We start from the raw sequence: 23,506 nt of genomic DNA, 5'->3' as shown, positions 1-23,506 counted from the left end.
GGAAGATAGATGTTAAGGACTGCTTTAGTTGAGTACAGTTAGTGTTGTTTGCAAATAGTGAAGATTAAAGATGTTAAAGATTCGTGATGCAATGCAGACAAAGGATTTGTTAAATTTAGTGGTACAATGGATGAGAATTTGAAGGGTAGTTTTTTAAACCTGTTATCTCTGTTATTTACAGACTCCATAGATTTAAATGCTTTATAAAGGTAGGATGGGTTCTTCAGTTTGAGAATTTTGTGCATAGCAACAGGTACTGAGATTTCTTGATGTTCATGGAGTTTCAACCATTGCAGCTGTATGTAATAGGGTGTTTTGTGTTCATCACACCTGGCATTTGTCACTTAACGAACACATGCATTTTGTACCCTCTGTAGTTTCATGTTCAAAGTTTCATATAAGTCGTCGTATACAACTGAACCGTAGTCAGTGATTGGGAATGTAAGACTTTGAACAAGTAGTTTTTGCATGAAAGGTTGTGTACATGAGATGTTACATTTCAAAATATGCATGGATGACAAAACTTTTTGGATCATATTCGATGTATGATCAGACCAGGATAAGGTTCTGTCAAAAATTAGACCTACCTGGAGATTGTTAACGGTGTCACTATAATGGATATCTATATCTAGAATCTTTATTGCTGGGTGGGATTTGAGATCAACGGTTTTCAGGAGTTTTGTGTAACCTGTGCAGATAAGCTCGTTCTTAGCCACATTTAATTGGAGGTTATAGAGAGAGTTCAGCTAGAATTTGCATTTTGAACAATAGCCACGTCAGTTTCTGTGCTTGGCCTGACGTACAACTCCAGGAAAGAAGGTGTTGAGAGACTGCATGATTTACTTCGTTTTGTGTTCCTGGCGAACTTTATAAACAAGTGACCTGCCTAATGATGATAATTATGCACTGTGAAAATGTTTCCTGTTTCGAGTATCAGTTCATATTAAAGGCATTTTTGTTAGTAGGAAGGCTCTTTGTATCAGACTGTTTTTGGCTCCTAGGATAAGGATGGTGATCGTGCTGTTCATCATGCTGCATTTGGAGATGAGCCTGCTGTAATGGAGCTCTTGGCTCATGCTGGTGCTGATTTGAATGCTCGTAACAAACGCCGTCAGACTGCCCTGCACATCGCGGTCAACAAAGGACACGTGGGAGTGGTGAAGACCCTTCTGGAGCTTGGCTGTCATCCCAGCTTACAGGTAGGAAATATAACTGTCATATCCAGATATTTTGTTGCTTTCCACAACACAATTGAGAACACACATTAGGGAGCAATAGTCACTAATTTTTTCCTCAGTATTATACTCATTTTGGTGATTTGGCAGCACTTACTTATCATATGGCTTTTAGTGCCGGGAGTGTCCGAGGACATGTTCGGCTCACCTGGTGGCAGTGCTGAGCTGTGAAAGTGAATGTGAATTTGACTTTGTTTCTTGTTTCATCAGTTGTGAAGTTATGATCTTCTTTTTGATTATGTCTACTTACAAACATAGAGTAAACGACACAGAAAATATAAGCAGTGAACAAAGACATATATTTTACATCACATAGCAAAACTCATCACCGAATATTTTTTAAGAGTGCATTTTTTTTAGAAATTACTGCTTTGTCCTCTCCTGGATTATGGAGTAGGCAGCTAAGCAAACAGTTCTGAAGTTACAAACATGTTAAGAACATCAAGCACTGCTGAATATCGCCAGAAACCTGCCACTTCAGTGACAATGAATGCAGCAAAATGGAACTACAACTCACACTAGGAGGGGTCCCTTGCCAATCTGCAACAACACTTTGGAGATTGGTTAATTTCTGGTGGAATGGAATTCCTATACCCTTCCTGCTCCCCGGATCTCACATCCCCAGATTCGTACATATGGGACATGCTGAAAGAATCTGTTCTCCAGTCAGACGACCCACCTGTGTAGGGTGATCAGACGTCCTCTTTTACCCGGAGACATGGCCTGTTTTTTAGACCAGTGTCTGGGGTCCGGGTGGATTATTTCATCATCATCATTAGTTTTCCACTCCAGTTGCCCGGGTGTGGTTTACGAGCACTCTCCACTTCTGTCTGTCCATGTACCACTCTTCTCTCAAGACGACATCCCAGCTGACTCCTCTTGTTCCTATGTCCTCTTTCACTTGATCCAGCCATCTCTTCCTAGGTCTTCCTACCGGTCGTTTTCCGGCCACGACTGTGTGTAGCCATTGTTTTGCTGTCCTTCTGTCGTACATTCGTTTGACATGGCCAACCATTTCAAACGGGCCCTTGTCACTTTTTCATTCAGGGATGGGTACACACCAGCTTCCTGCCTTATTCTTTCATTCCTTACCCTGTCCCTTCTTGTCTTCTGTACCATAGTTCATAGGAACTTCATTTCTGCTGCTTGTAGTTTGCTATCCACTTGTTGGGTTGTTGTGCAGGTTTCTAGGCCATATGTTATTATGGGGGTGAAGTATGATTGGAATAGAATCTGCTTTGATCTTAAGGGAACTTGTTCGTTCCAGAGGAGCCGGAAGTGATCCCTCCTTGCTCCTCAAACCAGTAAACAAATCTATCGCTAAAAAGTGCGCAGATAGTATGTATGTATAACTATGCTAGAGGGGAGAAAAGTTCATTAAGATAAGTTTCAAATTTCAAGTTTTTAAGGATACAGAAATAAACATAAATGTTTATACATTTCTAAATATTTTGAGGCTGATGACCTAGATGTTAGACCCCTTTAAACAACAACAACAACAAATATTTTTGAGTGCGATTTGATGGAATCTGATGATGTTGTGTCAAGAATGAAACACGTTATTCTACTGTAATTAAGTTATTTCTTTTTGAGGTAATTTATATATTTACTCAAAATTAATTGTGGCAGACTGAAGAACCTAACAGTTATAAATTAAATTGACCCTCCTGAACAGAGTTGTTCCACGGTCGGATTTCTCCACCAGTTCAACTTGTGCTTTGCCATAGCTATGCTCCACTCTATTTATTTATTTTATTTTATTTTATTTTATTTTATTTATTCGCGAAGCACAGGATACATTTACACTGAGCAAATTTCACTTGTACTGTCAACATACTAATTAACAAATAATGTAAACTTTCATGATAAAATATAACGAACATAACAAAAGATAACAAGATCAGGTACACAGCCTATTAATAACAACTGTCCAAATTGAAAACCAGGAGAATGTCCGTGTTCATAGCCAAGTCGTCGTCGGTCAAGATGGCGGTATAACCACTTCACATCAACTTAGTCTTTTAACAGACTGTTCGCATACCTCTCGAATATACTTTTACTTGATGCTATATTAAATTCTTGTCTCCTATTAATAAGATTGTTGAAGTATTGAGTGCTGAGTGTGGGGAATGTGGAGAAGGTTTGGTTCTGGTGGAGCGGGAAGGAACACGGGGAGAGAAGAGTGAGACAAGATGTTCCAAGCGGTAATACCCATTTAAGAATCCATGGAGGAAACTCAGGTCAGCTATCTGTCTCCTGATGTGCAGCAGTGACACATTTATTGCCCTTAATATCTGAGCTTAGAGTTTCCATTCCTAACAATTGCAGCAGAGGAGGACACTGCTGTGTCTAACTTGTTAATATTGGTGGGGGAGGCTGTTGTCCAAATTGGAGAGCAGTAGTTCAAGAGAAGTGACAAAGAGCAGTGGGATCAGGAATTTCTGTAAAGTGGTGGAGAATACCCAGGAATTTCATAGCCTTGGTTTTGTATGTTTCTATGTAGTTCTTGAATTGTAATTTTGTATCGAATGTCACGCTGTTGCATAACTACGGCGATGGGCTTGTCGAATAGGTAATATAGTGTCTGTATTTTGTGCTTCGTAGATACTGAACAAACAAGACACAGATTCACTTTGTTTTGTAGCACTCGATTGCACAAAAATTGGCCTGTCAAGAGATATTTAATTTTAAACATTCTTGAAATGCTACAATTTTGATAAACTTCGTTAACTATGGTATCCGGGCTGGGTGGTTCAGATGGTTCTGGCCTTCTGACCCCAACTTGGCAGGTTCGATCTGGCTCAGTCCGGTGGTATTTGAAGGTGCTTAAATACGTCAGCCTCATGTCAGTAGATATACTGGCACGTAAATGAACTCCTGCGGGACTAAATTTTGGCGCCTTGGCATCTCCAAAAACCATAAAAAGTAGTTAGTGGGATGTAAAAACAAATAACATTATTATTAAACTATGGATAGCCGGTGGCCAAAGAGGTGATACTGGGATTCCTACCACCTGCTAAGTACTTTCATCCTATTTCAAACAAGAGGATTTTGAAAGGCCAGTTTTTATGTGGTTGAGTGTACATTCTGTGTCTTTCCCCAACTACTGGTGTTACATGCTGGCTTGCAAGGTTAAAACTCGTTTGAAATTAGGGGAATGAAGTGGACTTGTCAGTGGTAAGAAATTTTTTTCATTAAAAGTACTGGTATATTGCTTTCCACTGGTGTGAGTTCCTCAAACAATAAAAGCTTTGGCGTTCCAAGCCCAAATTGGCGGATTCAATCCCAGCTTAATCCATTGATATTTGAAGGTGCTTAAATGCGCTAGTCTCATGTCAGAAGATTTACCCAGCACATCAAAATTCTGGTTCCACTGCGTCTGAAAACATGTACAGTAATTATTGGGGTGTAAAATTAATAATAGTATGAGTTGTACTATAGTTTTTCACTAGGGGCATAGCCAATTGGGGGAATATTATATTGGGGGGTTAGACCACCCCCATCCTCCCACCCTGTGCCTATGGAATTTTTACAAAATAAAATAAACAAAAACTGAGAATAAACAACTGAAAGTAGAGTCGATGAATTGGCTGTTTTGAACATTCACAGAAACATAAATATAAAACTAACAGATCTCTTGAGTATATTTTCTAAGAAGTCTCAAAAGTTACATTTTAGATTGTAACCTGAACATACCATTTGCTGTAGAACTGTTGATCTTGATCATATTGTTCTTGTTCTGTATTTTAATGCAAGACTTTATTGTGTATTGCAATCTGAATATCAACATAATTCAATTTTATCAGTGTCTTTATAACGACACTCATGCATGCACATGCCACACACACGCACAAGCACCTTCATTATGTTCAGTCATCAACAAGTTGCTTTACGGCACACCGACACAGATAGGTCTTATGGCGATGATGGGAGAGGAAAGGGCTATGAGTGGGAAGGAAGCGACCGTGGCCTTAATTAAGTTGCATCCCAGCATTTGCATGGCGTGACAATGGGAAACCACAGAAAACCATCCTCAGAACTCCCGACATTGGGGTTCGAACCCACTATCTCCCAAATATTGAATACTGGCCGCACTTAAGCGACTGCAGCTATCAAACTCGTAACTATAACCCCCACCCCCCATTGGTCGATCCTGGCTACGCTACTGGTTCCCACCATTGCACTCATTCAAACACAACAGTCTTTTATTTATTTTGAGGAGTATATATATATTTTTTATTTTTATGTAAAGCAATTTATTATTATGCATATGTCCTTCTAGGTTTGCTCTTCATTGCAGTGGTGTAGTTAAGCAGTTGCACCATTTACAAATTGTAAATGCAAGATCCTGTCTTTCCAGTGTATATGAATTCTAGTGGATTCAAAATTCAAGTTCCAATGATGTCTATTATGTTCAGAATATATTTCTACATTGAGAAATTATATCAGTCAATCAATCACTACTGATCTGCATTTAAGGCAGTTGTCCAGCTGGCAGATTCCCTATCTGTTGTTGTCTTGTCTTAAATTATTGCAAAGAAATTGGACATTTATTAAACATCTCCCTTGGTAAGTTGTTCCAATCCCTAACCCCCCTTACTATAAACAAATATTTAGCCCAATTTGTCCTCTTGAATTCCAATTTTATCTTCATATTGTGATCTTTCCTACTGTTAAAGACACCACTCAAACTTATTCGTCTACTAATGCCATTCCACACCATCTCCCCACTGACAGCCTGGAACATGCCACTTAGTCCTGCAGCTCGTCTCCTTTCTCCCAAGTCTTCCCAGCCCAAACTTTGCAACATTTTTGTAATGCTACTCTTTTGTTGGAAATCACCCAGAACAAATCAAACTGATTTTCTTTGAATATTTTTCAGTTCTTGAATCAAGTAATCTTGGTGAGGGTCCCATATACTAGAACCATGCTCTAGTTGGGGTCTTACCATAGACTTTCCGGTATATGCCCTCGCCTTTACATCCTTACTACAGCCCCTAAATACCCTCATAACCATGTGCAGAGATCTGTAACCTTTATTTACAATCCCATTTATGTGATTACCCCAATGAAGATCTTTCAGTGCTGGGGCTGTACCTTAATTAAGGCCACGGCCGCTTCCTTCCAACTCCTAGGCCTTTCCTATCCCATCGTCGCCATAAGACCTATCTGTGTCGGAGCGACGTAAAGCCCCTAGCAAAAAAAGAAGATCTTTCCTTATATTAACACCTAGGTACTTACAGTGATCCCCAAAAGGAACTTTCACCCCATCAACGCAATAATTAAAACTGAGAGACTTTTCCTATTTGTGACACACTCAACCTGACTTTTTAAAATCCCGTTTTTCATCATACCATTGCCTACTGTCCATCTCACAACCTTATCCAGGTATTTTTGCAGTTGCTCAGAATCTTGTAATTATAAGGAATAACATCATCTGCAAAAAGCCTTATCTCTGATTCCGTTTCTTTACTCATATCATTTGTATTACTTGATAGCCGAGCTCGAGAATTGCGAGATTTGAAGTTTCTTTCGTAATGAGTGGGTGAGATATTAAATTGACCTTAAATACCCGGTGAAGGCAAAAACTGAGCCAAGTGAACGCTATATTCGGAAATTATGAAAATGAAATATATAGCATTGCCTTTTTTAACCGGCTTTTTTCTCTGTCAAAAGAAGATATGGCTAAAATCTACGGGGATAGTTCATTGCTGAATTGATTCTCTGTGGACATACGCAGTTCATATTATGAAAAAAACCCTTAGTATTCAGCATATCTTTCCCTTCCGTTGCGTACGTGTATGATGAAGAGCATTAGACCCCGTGAGCACACCCACGCACACAGAAGCGGAACGAAGGATGGTAGCATAACTGTTGGTAATTGTATGCATATGAAGGAAATGTTGGACCATTAATGTTCACACAATAGAACGACAGCAGAATAGGAGATGAGCAAAACGGAACGGAACGTAGCTTCGGTCGGGGACCTGGGATCTCGATGAGACGGAGTCAGGTCACTGGAAACAGAGTGGCTGGCTGCCTGCACCCTCACACAGCATTTGCTATCGGGAAGCGGATCTGTTTAATGGAGCTGAATAGAGTGAATTCAAATAGTTTGGGACGCTGGAAATTTAGATCACTTTCCAACATATCTCTCTCTCTATTCTCCCCCACCCCCTCGGTCTCGTTATTGTTCCTTAGCTTCTAACTCTTAGCTTTGCTACTGCATTCAAGACTACGTGCGTCCATGCCCCACTCACTAACTAATGTTTGTCGCTGAACCTTGCATTGCTAATTGTAACTTTTTCAGTCTCAAATTGCGTTTAAGCATTTTCTTAATTTTAATGCGTATCTTGACTGATAAATGGGATGATTACTGCCCGTCTTCACGTCATCATTCCAGACTTGTTTACTAGAGCTGTTAATGCCCCGTTATCCTCCGCTACGAATACTTTATTGCTCTTAAAAAAATTTCTGTCTCTCGTTTTCATCATAACACCCCTCTCAGTTGTATCCTCCTCTTGCCCGAATATATCTCCGTTAAATAATAAAATTGTCTAGTTTTCATTCTCATGCAAAACTACGTTTCTAGTGCTTTTATTATTTTCGTTGACCCCGTGGTGTAAAGGTACGTGACAGTCCGGGTAACGATTCCCAGGTCATCGTGGATTTTAATCCAGATCTAAAGTTGGAAACAGGGTGCACACAGCCTCGCAACGTCAGTGTAAGAGCTGCCTGATACGTGAGACTGCGGACTGGGTCAAGAGTGACTAGTAATACGGTTGTATGTGAAACTCATATATCTGCCGCCGGCCACTTGTCTGGATTACACATGGCAAGTTGTGGAATTCGAGTAGGGGGATTAGTGGACACTTCCTCGACCTTTTCTGAATTGTGGAGTTCGTGTCCATCCGGTCCAACAGCTCTGCACTCAGACCGGCCAACCGAGCAGAGGAGAGGTGGCCACTGTATTCGGGAGACGTAGAGGGGCTGGTCCCCACCGTCGGCTGTCCTGAGAATGGTTTTCCGTGGTTTTCCATTCTCCTGCACTAAGGCGAATGCCGGGACAGTTTCTAGACCACGGCCTCCAAACCTCTCACCTTCTCCTACGAACATCTCTTTCACCGTATCACATCTCCCTGGCCTGAGAGACGGCGTTACCATCTAGGAGGCCCGCCCTCCCCTTCAGGGACGGAATGAAAACATTTTAGTTGTAGTAGTAGTAGTTGTTGTTGTATCGGAGGAGGGGATGTAGAGCTGTCGGACCACGGCCAGTCGTGGCCACTTGTGGACGGAATTCTTGTAGACTATATCTTTAATACCTCACTTGACACTATGATCCTCATAACATTATCTTTACTTTTGACCGCTTATTCCTTGCCACCAAACGGTACAAGAACAATTTCTTAACGGGGAATCGGACCGCGTACTTCGGGGTGAACAAAGTTGAGTTCTGCTTTATTTCCAAAATATTTTGTAATATGTTTTAAACTTACCGGAACTAATGGAATATTTGAGGTAGCTTTACTGCTTAATAAAACAGTTATTAATTTGTCCAGTCCACACACGTAAATAGTATTCAATTCGTTTGTAGGCTTTTTATCTTTTTCTATCTTGGAACGATGATGACAACGACAATAACTTTAAGAGACGAATTCATTTCTTCATTGTCTTGCTCTATGGCTAAATGGTTAGCGTGCTGGCCTTTGGTCACAGGGTCCAGGGTTCGATTCCCGGCAGGGTCGGGGAATTTTAACCATCATTGGTTAATTTCGCAGGCACGGGGGCTGAATGTATGTGTCGTCATCATCATCATCATCACGAAGTGCATGTCGCCTACGGGAGTCAAGTCAAAAGACCTGCACCTGGCGAGCTGAACATGTTCTCGGACACTCCCGACACTAAAAGCCATACGCCATTTCATTTCATTTCTTCATTATTTCGATGGCAATATTGTTCAGGTTTTAGGCTTGCATTCGGCTAAATCAGGTAACATATTAGTAATAAAGCTGCATACTATCAATTCCAATAGTTTTAACGGGTTTAACGCAGTAACATGGATTTCGGTCATCCCCCGGGGTCAGTCTTAACACGATTATCTTGCCTGTCAAGTAAACACTGGTGTTTTTTTCTCGTAATCAGTTGCGTCACTGATTTCAAACTATTAGATTTAGCTTGCCAGTGTACTGTAATTAAAATACTGCTGCGAAGTTTAATTTTACTCCGTATTTTCCATTCTCTGTGTACGGAGATGATGTAGTATTACAGCTGTATATGTGAAACTGGTAATATTCTGTTTTATACTCCCATCAATAGTACGTAATTCGCTGGCCACTGCTGGCTCGCTGCTTTAACACGGGGCAGGTACATAAGAAATTCAGATCGATATAAAAATTCAAACCAGTAGTAATTTTTAAACTCGTTTTATGTGTATGTTTTCTGCAATTTTGAAAATATACTAAACCATTTGATAGACAGCTACAAATTTACATTTAGTAATTTAATTAATATGATGTGTTAAATAGTTATATGACCGTCCGATGTACGGTACACTTCCTGACAAAAGATGATCGACTGAAAATATAGCCTATCAGTCCCCCTGTACAACCACATCCCAATGGAACACATCAACAGAAGACTACCGAGCGAGCTGGCTCACTGTGTAGGTCACGTAATTGTGAGCTTGCATTCGGAAGATAGTGGGTTTGAACTCCACTGTCGTCAGCCTTGAAGATGATTTTCACACTAGGTAAACTTTGGAGCTCGTTGATATCCTTGAAAAGAAGATGGGACAAACTGCAGCCTTGTCTCACACCTTTCTGGATTGCTGCTGCTTTTTGAAAGCCCTCGATTCTTACCACTACAGACTGATTTTTGTACAGATTGTAGATAGTCCTTTTTTCTTGGTATCTGATCCCGATCACCTTCGGAATCTCAAATAGCTTGGTCCGATCAACATTGAAATCAAGTTAATAGGAAATCCGAAGTTATAAACTAGTTCTTCTAGTTCAATAAACACTTTTGGATGGTTGTTTTTGGCCTGGATTTTTTTTTCATATTCTTTTTTGATGATTGGTCGACTTATTTTAAAGAAAACTTCAGCTTGTCTTTGAGACATTTTGCTTGACTGAATCGTTGCTAAACATTCTTCAAGCTGTTGGTTAGTATAATTGCATATTTTCGATTTCTAAACTTTTTTAAATATATTTTTTATATATTTGTGTACCATAATGCTCAGACGTGTAAACGACGCGAAGTCGGCGGATTGAGATGTGTAAAATATGGAAATAGACCGGTTATCACATTGAATAAGATTTTTTTCAATGTTCCGGGCTACTTGGTCCCACGTCTAGACTTTCTTATGGTTGTGTGTACTCACTCGATAAATAACAAATTTCGACAAATGCCTTGCTATTATTATGAGAAAGATTCCCAGCAATGTAATTATTGAAATGTTCACTTACCGCTGGGCCCACTTTCATGAAAGTTTATTATACAGATAAAAGTTTGCAGTAAAACAATCACCTTTGTCAAAATACTGTATTGACTCTGCTGCTGCTTAGTGGATTACTACAGAACTAGTGTGAACGTGCATGGTGCATATTCGTGCATTGTGATGCCACCTAACACAGAGAAGGCGAACAGCCTTGATATTGCAATGTATCAGGGTCTTCAGCAGATGAAAACATTTTTTTTTTTCAAGTGGGTCCAAGCAGCCCATCAATACGGTAGCTTCAAAAAATAAGGTAACAAGGATACCCATTAGTAGAGTACTGATGTGCATTACTATTCAGCTTAGTTACCGGTCTTGTCCGATCACGTGTTCCAAGGCATCGAAGCTGGTATGGGAGAAACCTGCGTCCAGTCCACCCACATTAAGTAGTATTCCATTAGTTGGTAGACGTCTTATCTGTTTCTAGTCTGGCTTACCAGCCAGTTGCATCTTCGATGGCTCGAAGAGGGGGGAAATCACTCGGTACTAAGTCGGGGTTGTAGGGAGGCTGGTCTTCCACCGGAAGCGCCGGAACAATTCACGCGTGTGGTCTGACGTCGTTCAGCAACAAGACGCCCTTTTGACAGAAATCCAGGTCGTTTTCTGCGTGGCACAGTTACTGAAAGCATTCAATTTTGCTCCATTGGTTAGGAAATCAACCACCTGGACTATCCTCCCTGCAGCTCCGACCTGGACTGTTGGAGAAGCACCTGGGTGATAGACGATTCAGCGGCGATACAATTGTTCAGCATGCCGGCATGACGTGGCTTCAGGGACTGGACGCAGATTTCTTCCATGCCGGCATCAATGCCTTGGTGTACCGTTGGAACGAATGCTTGGACTAGAATGGTGACTGCGTTGAATAGCAGTTCGTATCAGTGCCCCACTGTTGCGTGTCCTTACAGTGTGTCCCACTCCCAGCGAGGTCGGGTACAACATGCATATTCCGAGCGGTATATTCATAACCTCCCGCGTATTCTATTACCGATATTATCACATTTATTGCTATGTTATTGCTTATTTATGCAGCGGTCCTTCTGGCGGTGTTGAAAGTGGTGTCCTTCAGCTTTCAAACATTCCTGGCATCTTCTAATGAAGTTGCTTTTCACACGCATAAGTTCCTGTTGCGTAATTGTCCTCATTGCTGTGGTTATATTGGTTATAAGTTCATCTATGGTGTGAGGATTATTTCTGTTAAGTCATCTGAGAAAATTATTAAATGTGGGTCAGTATTGCCGTCAGCAATATTTTGCAACGTCCAATTACAGAAATTTACTCTGGCTTCATCATCACAGGGTCGTAATTGGTGGACGATAGCCACTCTGTAAGATTTTAATTTCAATATTTTAGTAGCCGTATGTACTGAGGATTTTGAGATACCGACTTGTTGTCCATCGCGTCGTACAGATTTAGTGGGGAAGAGAGGTTAGTGCAACACAGATTTAGTTGGGAGATCGTACGATTGATGTGTTAATGTCGTCGGTTTTTTTTCTTCCGATAGAACCCTTCGTTTCTGTTTAGGAATTACAACATTAAGTGATCCCTTTGTTCTTACTTCATTCACGAGACATCTGTTTCTACCTGGAATTAGAACTTCGGGAAATCTTTCCTGAAATTGCCTACACACTTCTCTACATGACTGTTGCTACATATGTATCATACATAAGAACTCTTCGTTCACGCGTGAATTTCACTGGCAATTCAGCGGTGCAATAATGTAATTAATCTAATTCATTCTACCGTAATTCAGCCACACGTTTTCTTGAAATAAGCGTATCACTTAACGGCTTCCCACGACACATAAACTCCAGTAACTGACCGTCTCGTGGCTATGCAGTGTTCGGAGAGTGCATGTGCATGGCGACTGCTGGCCCCGCTGGGAGCGGGACACACTGTATCTGCCTGTAATATAAAGTTTCTCTGTGCGAGCTCTTGTTACCTTATCTTTTGAAGCGTCTTTTAATTGGGTTTGGCTAATCGCAGGTAGTCAATTAAACCTGAAAGCACTTTTGCTTGCAATTGAGCGGATAAATGTGCAATTGGTTGATAAACTATCGTATCGAATAGTGATTATCCTGGTTATCTTGCTAAAATTGGAAACCGGTACAGAAATTGCCGATCGTCAGGTGTGAGGGTATTTATACTCAAGGGAACCTGGACTTCAAAACCAATTCAGTTTTTAATAATTTTGAAGTGGATTTTCTCAACTATCTCTTTGCGTTTTTTGCAAGTAGGCACTCTTTACAAAATATATTTTCAACCTTTGTGTTAAATATACAGTAATTGATATACAATAACGAGCGCATTTGTTAGATCAATAAGTATTAACATACTTCTCAAGAAAAATCAGATTTCAGGTACATATTTTACGGAAAGTAATGAAACAGTAGCAAATTTCGCAGTTTAAACGATCGTATACACAAATTTTACTGTACGAGTTTTATTGTTTTAGAATAATTAATGCAAATTTCTTTATTAAAGTGATTTTGTCCCCTAAAATATTGCTATTCTTTGCAAATGTTTGTTGTAATAATGATAGGCTATATTTTCAGTTACTTCGTAAATCAGTTAATTTTAGTATAGGAAATAGAAAATGCCAATATCTGCGTTCTTGGAATATTGTATTACTGTATCAGGAATATTTTTGGAGATGAGTGTACCGTGGCAAGTAAAACATCAATATTTCAGAGGAGCGTCTAAGGTATGAGTAGCTGTCTTAACATAAAGCTGAGCAAATGGATTAATTGGGGGAGAAAATGTAAATAAGCTACATGCATTCTTATTCACATGGATGGATAGAATTGGAAAGTGACGATTTTGACCATGTATGGTATTCCTGAGAGAAAGGGGATGTGAAAGCAGGCAAAATTTGCAAACTTGTCCTAGCAAGATATCCCGAGATTTATGGTGAAGTGCAAAATGAGGGTTTTGGAAAATGAGATTCATTATGTCTGAGCGTGTTATATGGCTGTTCCAAATAGCGGTAATTTCTGCAGTACAGTGCAGAGGGAGTAGTGCACTTTGTTGGCAGTCACTAAATGAGTAGATGCACGTCCACTGGAACCACAAACGATGTTATCCTTTTTTCTGTTTATATATCACGGGCGTGACAAGTTAGGATGCATGGCTCAACCACAAATGCTCACGTAGAATAATTGTAGTTCCACACACATCCCTGGAGTTGACGCCGCGTCATGGATACATAACGATAAACAAGTTATTTACACAATGGCTTTGCAAGCGTGGCTGTGGTCAGTTTGAAAAAAGCGCAATCAAATTAACACATAGTCATTGAGTGTTGGTTACATTAACTGATTAAGCAGCACATGCCGTGTTGGTCGGTTTTGGGTAAATGTAAGCAATAATTTACCAGAATTCAAACACATTTTCGGAATATTAGATGTGCCTGTCTGATGTTTTTGATATAAATGTCATGATGTGAAATTTTGTTTAAAGAGAAATGCATTCTTTGTGCTTGGTGTCCTCAGAGAAACATTATTGGCAAGAACAGGTAGACAGAGACTCTTTATTAGTCGGAGACGGTAAATTGTCCCTTTTTTTTTAGAGAGAAAGCGAACGGGTTTTTGTTTATAAATATGGTATTAGGGGCCGATGACCTAGCTGTTAGGCTCCTTTAAACAACAAACATCACCATTATCAAGTACGCTATTGTAATTAAATTTTCCTTCCCATTTGGAGACTCAGGGCTGTCATTAACATAGGCTTACCTGTTGTATAATTCTCACAAATTACTGGTATTGTTAAAAAAAGTTGTTAAACTGCTGGTACGCTGCAGTTATAAACCCTTCGTCATAAAACTTCAACTACTGATTTCAGTCATTTCTTTTACAGTTACACAGTTGCTACTAATTGTAAAGAAACACGTGTTTTTGTAATGCATGGCCATTATTATGCTCCACCACTCATCCTCTTGTGAAGCTCATCTTGTATCCATCGATGATGTACAACTGATTACCCTTTTCACTCGGTTTAGATCCTGTCGAATACACAGCACACACTGAATTGTTGACCATCTCGACTCCATTTCGGCGGATGAACAAGTAGTGCCTTGCGAGATGCACTCAGTCAGGGATTTGAAGATTCTACATCCTGGCCAAATGGGAGACAATTAACGTACTTATGAAAAGACGAATAGTGCCCTAGGAGGTTGACATCACTCCATTCTAGTCATCAACATTTCCATAATTCACTCATTTATCTGTAAATCTCTGAGGGTTTCCTTCATTCTGTAGGCTGGATTTTCACGTTGTTGGCCGTGTGAATCATTTAATGTTTTTGTGCTGTCTCCGCCGCAAGTACAGCTAGTACAGTACGTATAATATAATTTCGTGTGGCTATTTCTTGCCGGGTGCAGCCCTTGTAAGGCAGACCTTCCGATGAGGGTGGGCGGCATTTTCCATATGTAGGTAACTGCGTGTTATTGTGGTGGAGGGTTGTGTTGTGTGTGGTGGTGTGAGTTGCAGGGATGTTGGGGACAGCAATAAACATCGAGCCCCGAGCCACTGAAATTAACCAAGGGAGGTTAAAATCCCCGACTCCACCGAGAATCGAATCCGAGACCCTCTGAACCGATGACGAGTACGCTGACCATTTAGCCAACGAGTCGGACAGTACAGTACGTGATCCGCACATTGTTATGCCACTACCAACCGTTCATTCAGAAAGACTGGATCACATACATGACTTTTTTAAAAATATATATATATTAAGTACCTTTAAGTAGAACGCTCCACTCGGTTGAAATATTGACAGCAGCGAAGACGAACTTTGTCGATTTAATAGTGAGAGTGAAAAATGTGAGCTCAGTGCATGGACTAAACATCAGCGCTGGGAGGTCCAAAGTAGTGATAATTGATAGAGGAACACAGATCCAGCTCACAAGTACTGTAGATTAAAGGGGACTGGAGGTAGTACACAATTTTATCTATCTCCGATCAATTGTCTGTGAGTTGTGGAAGTTGTGAGACAGAAATGAGAAGATGAATCAGCCCAGGACGAGTTGCCATGAACAAACTCATCAGGATCCGGAAAAACTTAGCAATAACGATCAACATAAACATCCTCCTCTTCGAAGCTTTCGTTTTCTTCGTCTTTCTGTATGGTTGTTAAGTATGGACCCTAAATGCTACAAACAACACATCGAGGTGAAGGCTCAAAATGCTGCATGTGCAGTGGACTGAGGAAACGGGCGAATGTGTTAATCATCGATCTACTTACTATCTCCAGAAGTTTTCCTTCCCATGCCAGTCAGAAAATTCTCTCAATTCCTTGGGGATCACGAGAAGAGATGGAGAAAGTCTTGAAAAATTCATCATGCAAGGGAACGTGGAAGAATGGAAAGTACAAGACTACTGGAAAGGCTGGCGTGCAGATGGACCATTAACGAAACTCATTGGTTTACCTCTTCAGCTGAAAACCTCCAATGCGGAGAAGCTTAGTTAATGAGATCGCGATGCCCAGAAATGCGTAAAGATGATGATGATGATGCCGAGTGAGTGGCTGCGTGGTTTGGGTCACGTAGCTGTCAGCTTGCATTCGGGTGACCATAGGTTCGAACCCAAGATGGCTTTCCATGGTTTCCCATTTTCACACCAAGCAAATACTGGGGCTGTACCCTGATTAAGACCACTGTCGCTTCCTTCCCACTTCTATCCCTTTACTGACCCATTGTCGCCATAAGACCTATCTGTGTCGATGTGACGTCAAGCAACTTGTTAAAAAAAAAAGGTAAAGATGATTAATCGTGCGCTCTTTTCGAAGTGGTGTAGCTCTTTTCAGTCCCCCCCCCCCCCTCCCCAACAGAGGTGGGCTGGATGTACCACGTAATAGCCCTCCTGCTAATCTTATATTCCTTACAGTACCGAGAATCGAACCCGGGCTCCCGAAGATGGCAGCTGAAAGTGCTAATCGTTATACTACGGAGGTGGACATGATGATGATGATGATGATGATGATGATGATGATGATGATACTTCACTGTATCTAACTAATAGTGGTTGATATGTCTATTTTCACGCCAGGCAAATGCTGGAGCTGTATTTTAATTAAGGTTACGGCTGCTTCTCTCTCAGTTCTAGCCCTTTCGTGTCCCATCTTTGCCGAAACCTTTTCATCTTTAGTGAGATATTTAAACCTTAGAACCATAGCCAAAACTAAGCATCGAATAATATAATAATAAAAACATCAAATTGAATTGTTTGATTTTTATTAGATACACTAGTTGACGTACCCGTGCTTCACTACGGAATTCTACATTGTATACAGAATTCTAGGTTAGGTAGTGTACACGTTGTGAGGAAGACTGTATTAAATTGCATAGCTCTTAACGTTACCCTAGAAACACAAAGGGGAAGTCACCAAACGACACTTCTCATATGAAGACTGGGTTAGGAAATTTTCATTGTAACGGTAGGCCCGCTTGCGTGCTATCAATCACAATCAAGTTGGGGAGTTTTCATTATACTTTGTAGGCACTCAATCTCCACCTGCCTTTGTACATCCTCAGAAAGACTTTCTTAGTAGTTTTCCCAACTGAAATGAACATAGGTCATTACAATGACGTCAGTACGAATGGCACGATTAAAAGCAATACTTCATATGAAATACTCGATCTAATGAAAAACCACACATTTTCTCACTTTTAACGAACAGTTCTACGCTGCTGATCTAACAGTCCAAAGTTCCAGAGCTGGAATGACCAAGCCGCAGACGGCCGTGATCCGTGAAAACTCTTCGTCATTTTTCGGCGGTTGAGGGGTCGAATAGTGGAGAGTCCCAGGCCAAAAAACTATGCATATTTGCTAATCTGTTTCCTATGAGTAGCCGATGAATCAGAAAATCTCAATTCACTACACTTGTGGCGGAAAGAACTATCTGACTTGGTGGCAAATTCTTCCTCCAAGCTAGAGGAGAAACCCCGTCTTCACTGCTAATTTGGAATAAAATGAATGTAGAATTTCACAAAAGTGAAGAGGAAGAGGCTTTTCTTAAGCGACAGCTCTTTTCAGGGTTGAATTTTAAGTTATTTAGTGAATTGTGGTGCTATAATTTGGAATATGCATAAATTGTAATTCTAGACCAGGTCATAAGTGAGCCTTGCCTTACGTGTGCCTTACATATGATAACAATGACATTTACAATAAGATACAAAAGTTGAAAACTAGAAAAGCGGCTGGAATTGATCAGATTTCTGGGGATATACTAAAGACAATGGGTTGGGATATAGTACCATATCTGAAGTACTTATTTGATTATTGTTTGGCCGAAGGAGCTATACCAGAAGAATGGAGAGTTGCTATAGTAGCCCCTGTGTATAAAGGAAAGGGTGATAGACATAAAGCTGAAAATTACAGGCCAGTAAGTTTGACATGCATTGTATGTAAGCTTTGGGAAGGCATTCTTTCTGATTATATTAGACATGTTTGTGAAATTAATAACTGGTTCGATAGAAGGCAATTCGGTTTTAGGAAAGGTTATTCCACTGAAGCTCAACTTGTAGGATTCCAGCAAGATATAGCAGATATCTTGGATTCTGGAGGTCAAATGGACTGTATCGCGATTGACATGTCTAAAGCATTTGATAGGGTGGATCATGGGAGACTACTGGCAAAAATGAGTGCAATTGGACTAGACAAAAGAGTGACTGAATGGGTTGCTATATTTCTAGAAAATAGATCTCAGAGAGTTAGAGTAGGTGAAGCTTTGTCTGACCCTGTAATAGTTGAGAGGGGAGTTCCTCAGGGCAGTGTTATCGGACCTTTATGTTTTCTTATATATATAAATGATATGAGTAAAGGAGTGGAATCGGAGGTAAGGCTTTTTGCGGATGATGTTATTCTCTATAGAGTGATAAATAAGTTACAAGATTGTGAGCAACTGCAACGTGACCTCGAAAATATTGTGAGATGGACAGCAGACAATGGTATGTTGATAAACGGGGCTAAAAGTCAGGTTGTGAGTTTCACAAATAGGAAAAGTCCTCTCAGTTTTAATTACTGCGTTGATGGGGTGAAAGTTCCTTTCGGGGATCATTGTAAGTATCTAGGTGTTAATATAAGGAAAGATCTTCACTGGGGTAATCACATAAATGGGATTGTAAATAAAGGGTACCGATCTCTGCACATGGTTATGAGGGTGTTTAGGGGTTGTAGTAAGGATGTAAAGGAGAGTGCATATAAGTCTCTGGTAAGACCCCAACTAGAGTATGGTTCCAGTGTATGGGACCCTCACCAGGATTACCTGATTCAAGAACTGGAAAAAATCCAAAGAAAAGCAGCTCGATTTGTTCTGGGTGATTTCCGACAAAAGAGTAGCGTTACAAAAATGTTGCAATGTTTGGGTTGGGAAGAATTGAGAGAAAGAAGACGAGCTGCTCGACTAAGTGGTATGTTCCGAGCTGTCAGAGGAGAGATGGCGTGGAATGACATTAGTAGACGAATAGGTTTGAATGGCGTCTATAAAAGTAGGAAAGATCACAATATGAAGATAAAGTTAGAATTCAAGAGGACAAACTGGGGCAAATATTCATTTATAGGAAGGGGAGTTAGGGATTGGAATAACTTACCAAGGGAGATGTTCAATAAATTTCCAATTTCTTTGAAATCATTTCGGAAAAGGCTAGGAAAGCAACAGATAGGGAATCTGCCACCTGGGCGACTGCCCTAAATGCAGATCAGTATTGATTGTTGCTATTGTTGTGTGCACACTGCTCATTCAAAACAGCACGTCAGAGTAGTGATCGATTAGCTGGAATACTATGACGAACCAGTGTGTTACGTACCAGCAGTATCAGGAAATGTATGAACCAGAGGAATGGCATGCTATAGAAGAAAGTTTTCTAACTCTCCAGCTATTTCCCGCCAATATTCAGTTAGGCTGTTATACTCGGTACGCAGCAGTAATCCCATCTATCGGAGTTCGGTGGCAGCATAAGAGACAAAGAACATCACAACAAACAATGGTCAATACAATGTTATTGTTGAACAATTTTAAGAGCTTTCGATATTGTAGGCCTTCAGTTTTCTTCCGACTCTGAAATACCACTCTTATCATAGTCGGTACGGTAAAACTGATTAAAACAAAATGATCGGAAATTGTATTCTCTCTAACTTTTGTTATGTAGTACTTTTCGATAGGACCAATAACATAGGTACTTAAAAAATGAAATATTTGATGCCTTGCCCTAAACTACAATTTCATCCAGGGTGAATAAAATTGTTTATAGCTCAGACTGTACTGTAGTTTCTTATTCCCTGGCTCTATATACCAATTTTCATTAAATTCTGTTCACCCATTTTCTCGTGGCTCGGCGTTATCTCTGTTATCATAGCCGGTGCGGTAAAAATACATGAGACATAAATGATCGGAAATTCGATTTTATATAACTTTAGTTATGTAACATTTATTGATAGGACCACTAATAATATAAATATTTGAGAATTAAATTTCAGGCCTTCTCCTAAACTGCTATTTCACTCAGCGTGAACAAAATAATTTATAGCCTAGATTGTAGTGGTTCTTCCCCCGACTTTACATACCAATTTTCATTAAATTTCTCTCAGCCGTTTTCTCGTGATGCGTGTACATACATACAGACAGACAGAAATTACGGAAAAGTAAAAAGTGCATTTCCTTGTTACTGTGGACATGACTGATACAGAAATACCATTCTTTTCAAATTCTGAGCAATGTAAGACAAAACTCTTATTATATATATATATATATATATATATATATATATATATATAGATAGATAGATAGATAGATAGATAGATAGATAGATAGATAGATAGATATCTTCATTTGTTGAAGCATACAACTAGTTGTGATAGCCATAGCCTCCTTGATATGACATCGCAGTAACCATACCTACGTTAAATCACGCATATTCGTGTTCGTATTATAGTATACTATGGTATTTACGTCAGATAGTTTAATGATTAATTAATTATTATTAGTATTTGGATTATTTATAATTGAATTACAGTATAATGATATGGAATTGCTTTAACTCCTATCTGAATTACACGGGATTTTTCGTTCGAAATTTAGTAAATTTAATTACTTTGGCCTTTCAGTATATTATGGTCTGTGTAATTTCTTTTAATTCGATTATCAGGGAGAATATAGTCGAACGGTTTTGAGACAATAGAGATACAGATCTGTGAAGTTGTTTAACGAAACAGTTATGCTAGTGAGTGCATCAACCCGCCCCCTCTTTCTGTTTCTAAACTGTGTGTTTTAATGAAGTTATCAGTCGAAAGTACGTCCTAGGCTCTTAATCATACGCCTGTTTTGTGTTTTACCTTTTATGCATTATGATTCTTCTGATGATTTGTGTTGTTCGAATACATACAATTAATTCATTTCATGCTGTTGTGTTTATTTTACCTGAGTGCCTTCGTTTTGTTTGTGTTTTAGCGGATGCCAATTAGGGGGTGGGGCACAACATTTGATTCTGGACATGGGATACTCGTACGTGGTGCCTGCCTGGCAATTGTTTGTTTGAATGCGAGATCAATTGATCGTGAGGTGACAGCATTTATCCATCGTTAGTGGCTGATACTGATTAGCTGAATCACTTATACAATGCTGTAGGAAATTGCTCGTCGTTTGGGCTAAATGCTGCGTGTGCCTGCTGCATTGTAACTGTGTCATTTAACTTCCTGGTTTCATTAGGGATTGGTGGTGGGGTTGGAGATGGCTGTTAGTTAGGAACAGGAGATGAAAATGTTGTATTGTTGACATTTATTGGACCGGGCGAGTTGGCCGTGGGGTTAGGGGCGCGCAGCTGTGAGCTTGCATCCGGGAGATAGTGGGTTTGAACCCTACTGTCGGCAGCCCTAAAGGTGGGTTTCCGTGGTTTCCCATTTCCACACCAGGCAAATGCTGGGGCTGTACCTTAAGGCCATGGTCGCTTCTTTCCCATTCCTAGGCCTTTCCTCTCCCATCGCCTTCATAAGACTAATCTGTGTCAGTGCGACGTAAAGCAAATTGTAATAAGAAGAAGACATTTATTGGTTACGGTACTCTGCCAGTAATTTATTCAGGTATACAAGCGCAGTTTCTTACTCATTTATTTCTTCACGCCGTCTCTCTGCTATCGCGTAGAAATTACGTCAGCTCACTTCTCGCAGCGTGTTCTCCCAATTGTTAACTGTTTACTAGGGTAATTGTATCGTGTGTCTGTTTTAATGCCGTTGCAATCATTTGGATCTGGAAACTATCATCAGTTACCCGCAAGGATTTTCTGATCTAGACCCGTACTCTCTTTAGTTCCTGGGACCGATGACATTGATGTTTGACCCTTTAAAACAATAATCAACTTCCATTCTGTGACTTCTAGGTATTTCTTGTCTTTTTTTTTTTTCTCAGCCTCTTTTGGCCCTACTTGGCCTAAAATTTAAATTCTTCGAAGGTTATGTCGTTGCTGTTGCGCCAAAAGCGCGAATGTGTCAATGCTCTTCCTAACCATTATTTCCCTTAAGAATGGTCACGCTTCCCAACTCCCCTGTCGGTGGGGGCTGTAGAATAACACACACAGTATCCCCTGCGTGTCTTAAGAGGGGCCACAGGGGCTGTGCACTTGGCAGCGTGAGTTCGCGACCATGGGGCCCTTAGCTGAGTTTTGCCATTGCTTCCACTTACTTGTGCCAGGCTCCTCACTTTCTTGTATCCTATCCAACTCTTGTTCTTTTCCGGCCCCAACGCTATTAGAGCATTCGAGACCTACTGTAGGGAGTCATGCATTTTCACGCCCTTCGTGACCCTGGTCTTTTTTTGGCAAATACTTTTATTTTTCGAAATGTCGGATCTCTCATTTCTCTCTCTCTCTCTCTCTCTCTCTCTCTCGCTCTCTCTCTGATTAATGTTATATATAGGATAGATGCCTAGATGTACTTCCTCTTAAAGCAATAACCACCACCACCACTCACGCCTCCCAGCGTGTGTAAAGGAAAACGAACCGTAGACATTTTGTAGGAATATATGTTTGCATGACAAGTGCATAGGAAAATGAACTGAACGAAAATTGTTCTGATGGACTGCATATTAAAAATGTGGTTGGGAGGCGTGACCAGTCTTAAGAGAAATAATGGTTAGAAAGAGCGATGTCACATTCGTGGTTATGGTATAGCAGCGACGATATACTGTTATAAAAAATTTCTATTCCGTTCTTTTTTTTTTTCATATTTTTCACTTCTTGTTGCTTGGTCCTCAGGTTCACTTAGCCTACACAAAAATGAGTACCAGGTTAATTCCTGAGAACAAAAGCTGCCGGCCGTAGACCTAACCATTCGAACGCACCAAGTGCTGAGTTTACGGATAGTGGGATAAGTGGAAACCTTTACCTTCCACGCTTCCAAGGTCCTTCATGGCCTGTACGGAGATGACTTTGTTTTGCATTTCTTGCCGCGAAGACCTACAACGAGGCGTTTACATAGGTTGTAAAAGCCCGCAGTGATGAGGCTGTGTTAACGTGCTAAGAGGTGCGAATATGTAGAATGAGCGTGAGGCTAAGAGAAATAATGTAGTGTATATGGCCATCATCCTCCATTTTCATGATTAAGACTGAGCTGAGAAGTTGTTTGTTACTTGATGCACTTAGCTGGAACTACCACTTGCACCATTATCCTGTACCGTACCCTTTCTTCCATGAATAACACTGCAGTGCATCATCTGAGTTCACTTTACTCCTAACTCTGTTACACACAGATGTTGCTTAAGTGGAATCTCTCTTCTAATATAGTTCAATATTTCT

The 23,506-nt window shown here is 40.3% G+C and overlaps 1 protein-coding gene across 3 annotated transcripts in view; it reads left to right on the top strand.

The window, feature by feature from the left end:
- The window catches only part of LOC136872427 (E3 ubiquitin-protein ligase MIB1), a 381,779-nt gene that overhangs the window by 50,946 nt on the left and 307,327 nt on the right, over nt 1–23,506 (top strand). For all 3 annotated transcript variants that reach the window (XM_067146242.2, XM_067146243.2, XM_067146245.2), the window contains exon 10: nt 1,002–1,199. In XM_067146242.2, the coding sequence (XP_067002343.1) occupies nt 1,002–1,199 (198 nt within the window). The remainder of the gene's footprint in view (nt 1–1,001; nt 1,200–23,506) is intronic.

Source organism: Anabrus simplex, chromosome 4 (genome assembly GCF_040414725.1).
Source record: "Anabrus simplex isolate iqAnaSimp1 chromosome 4, ASM4041472v1, whole genome shotgun sequence".
NCBI lineage: Eukaryota > Metazoa > Arthropoda > Insecta > Orthoptera > Tettigoniidae > Anabrus > Anabrus simplex.
This window is presented reverse-complemented; position numbering and strand designations above follow the sequence as displayed.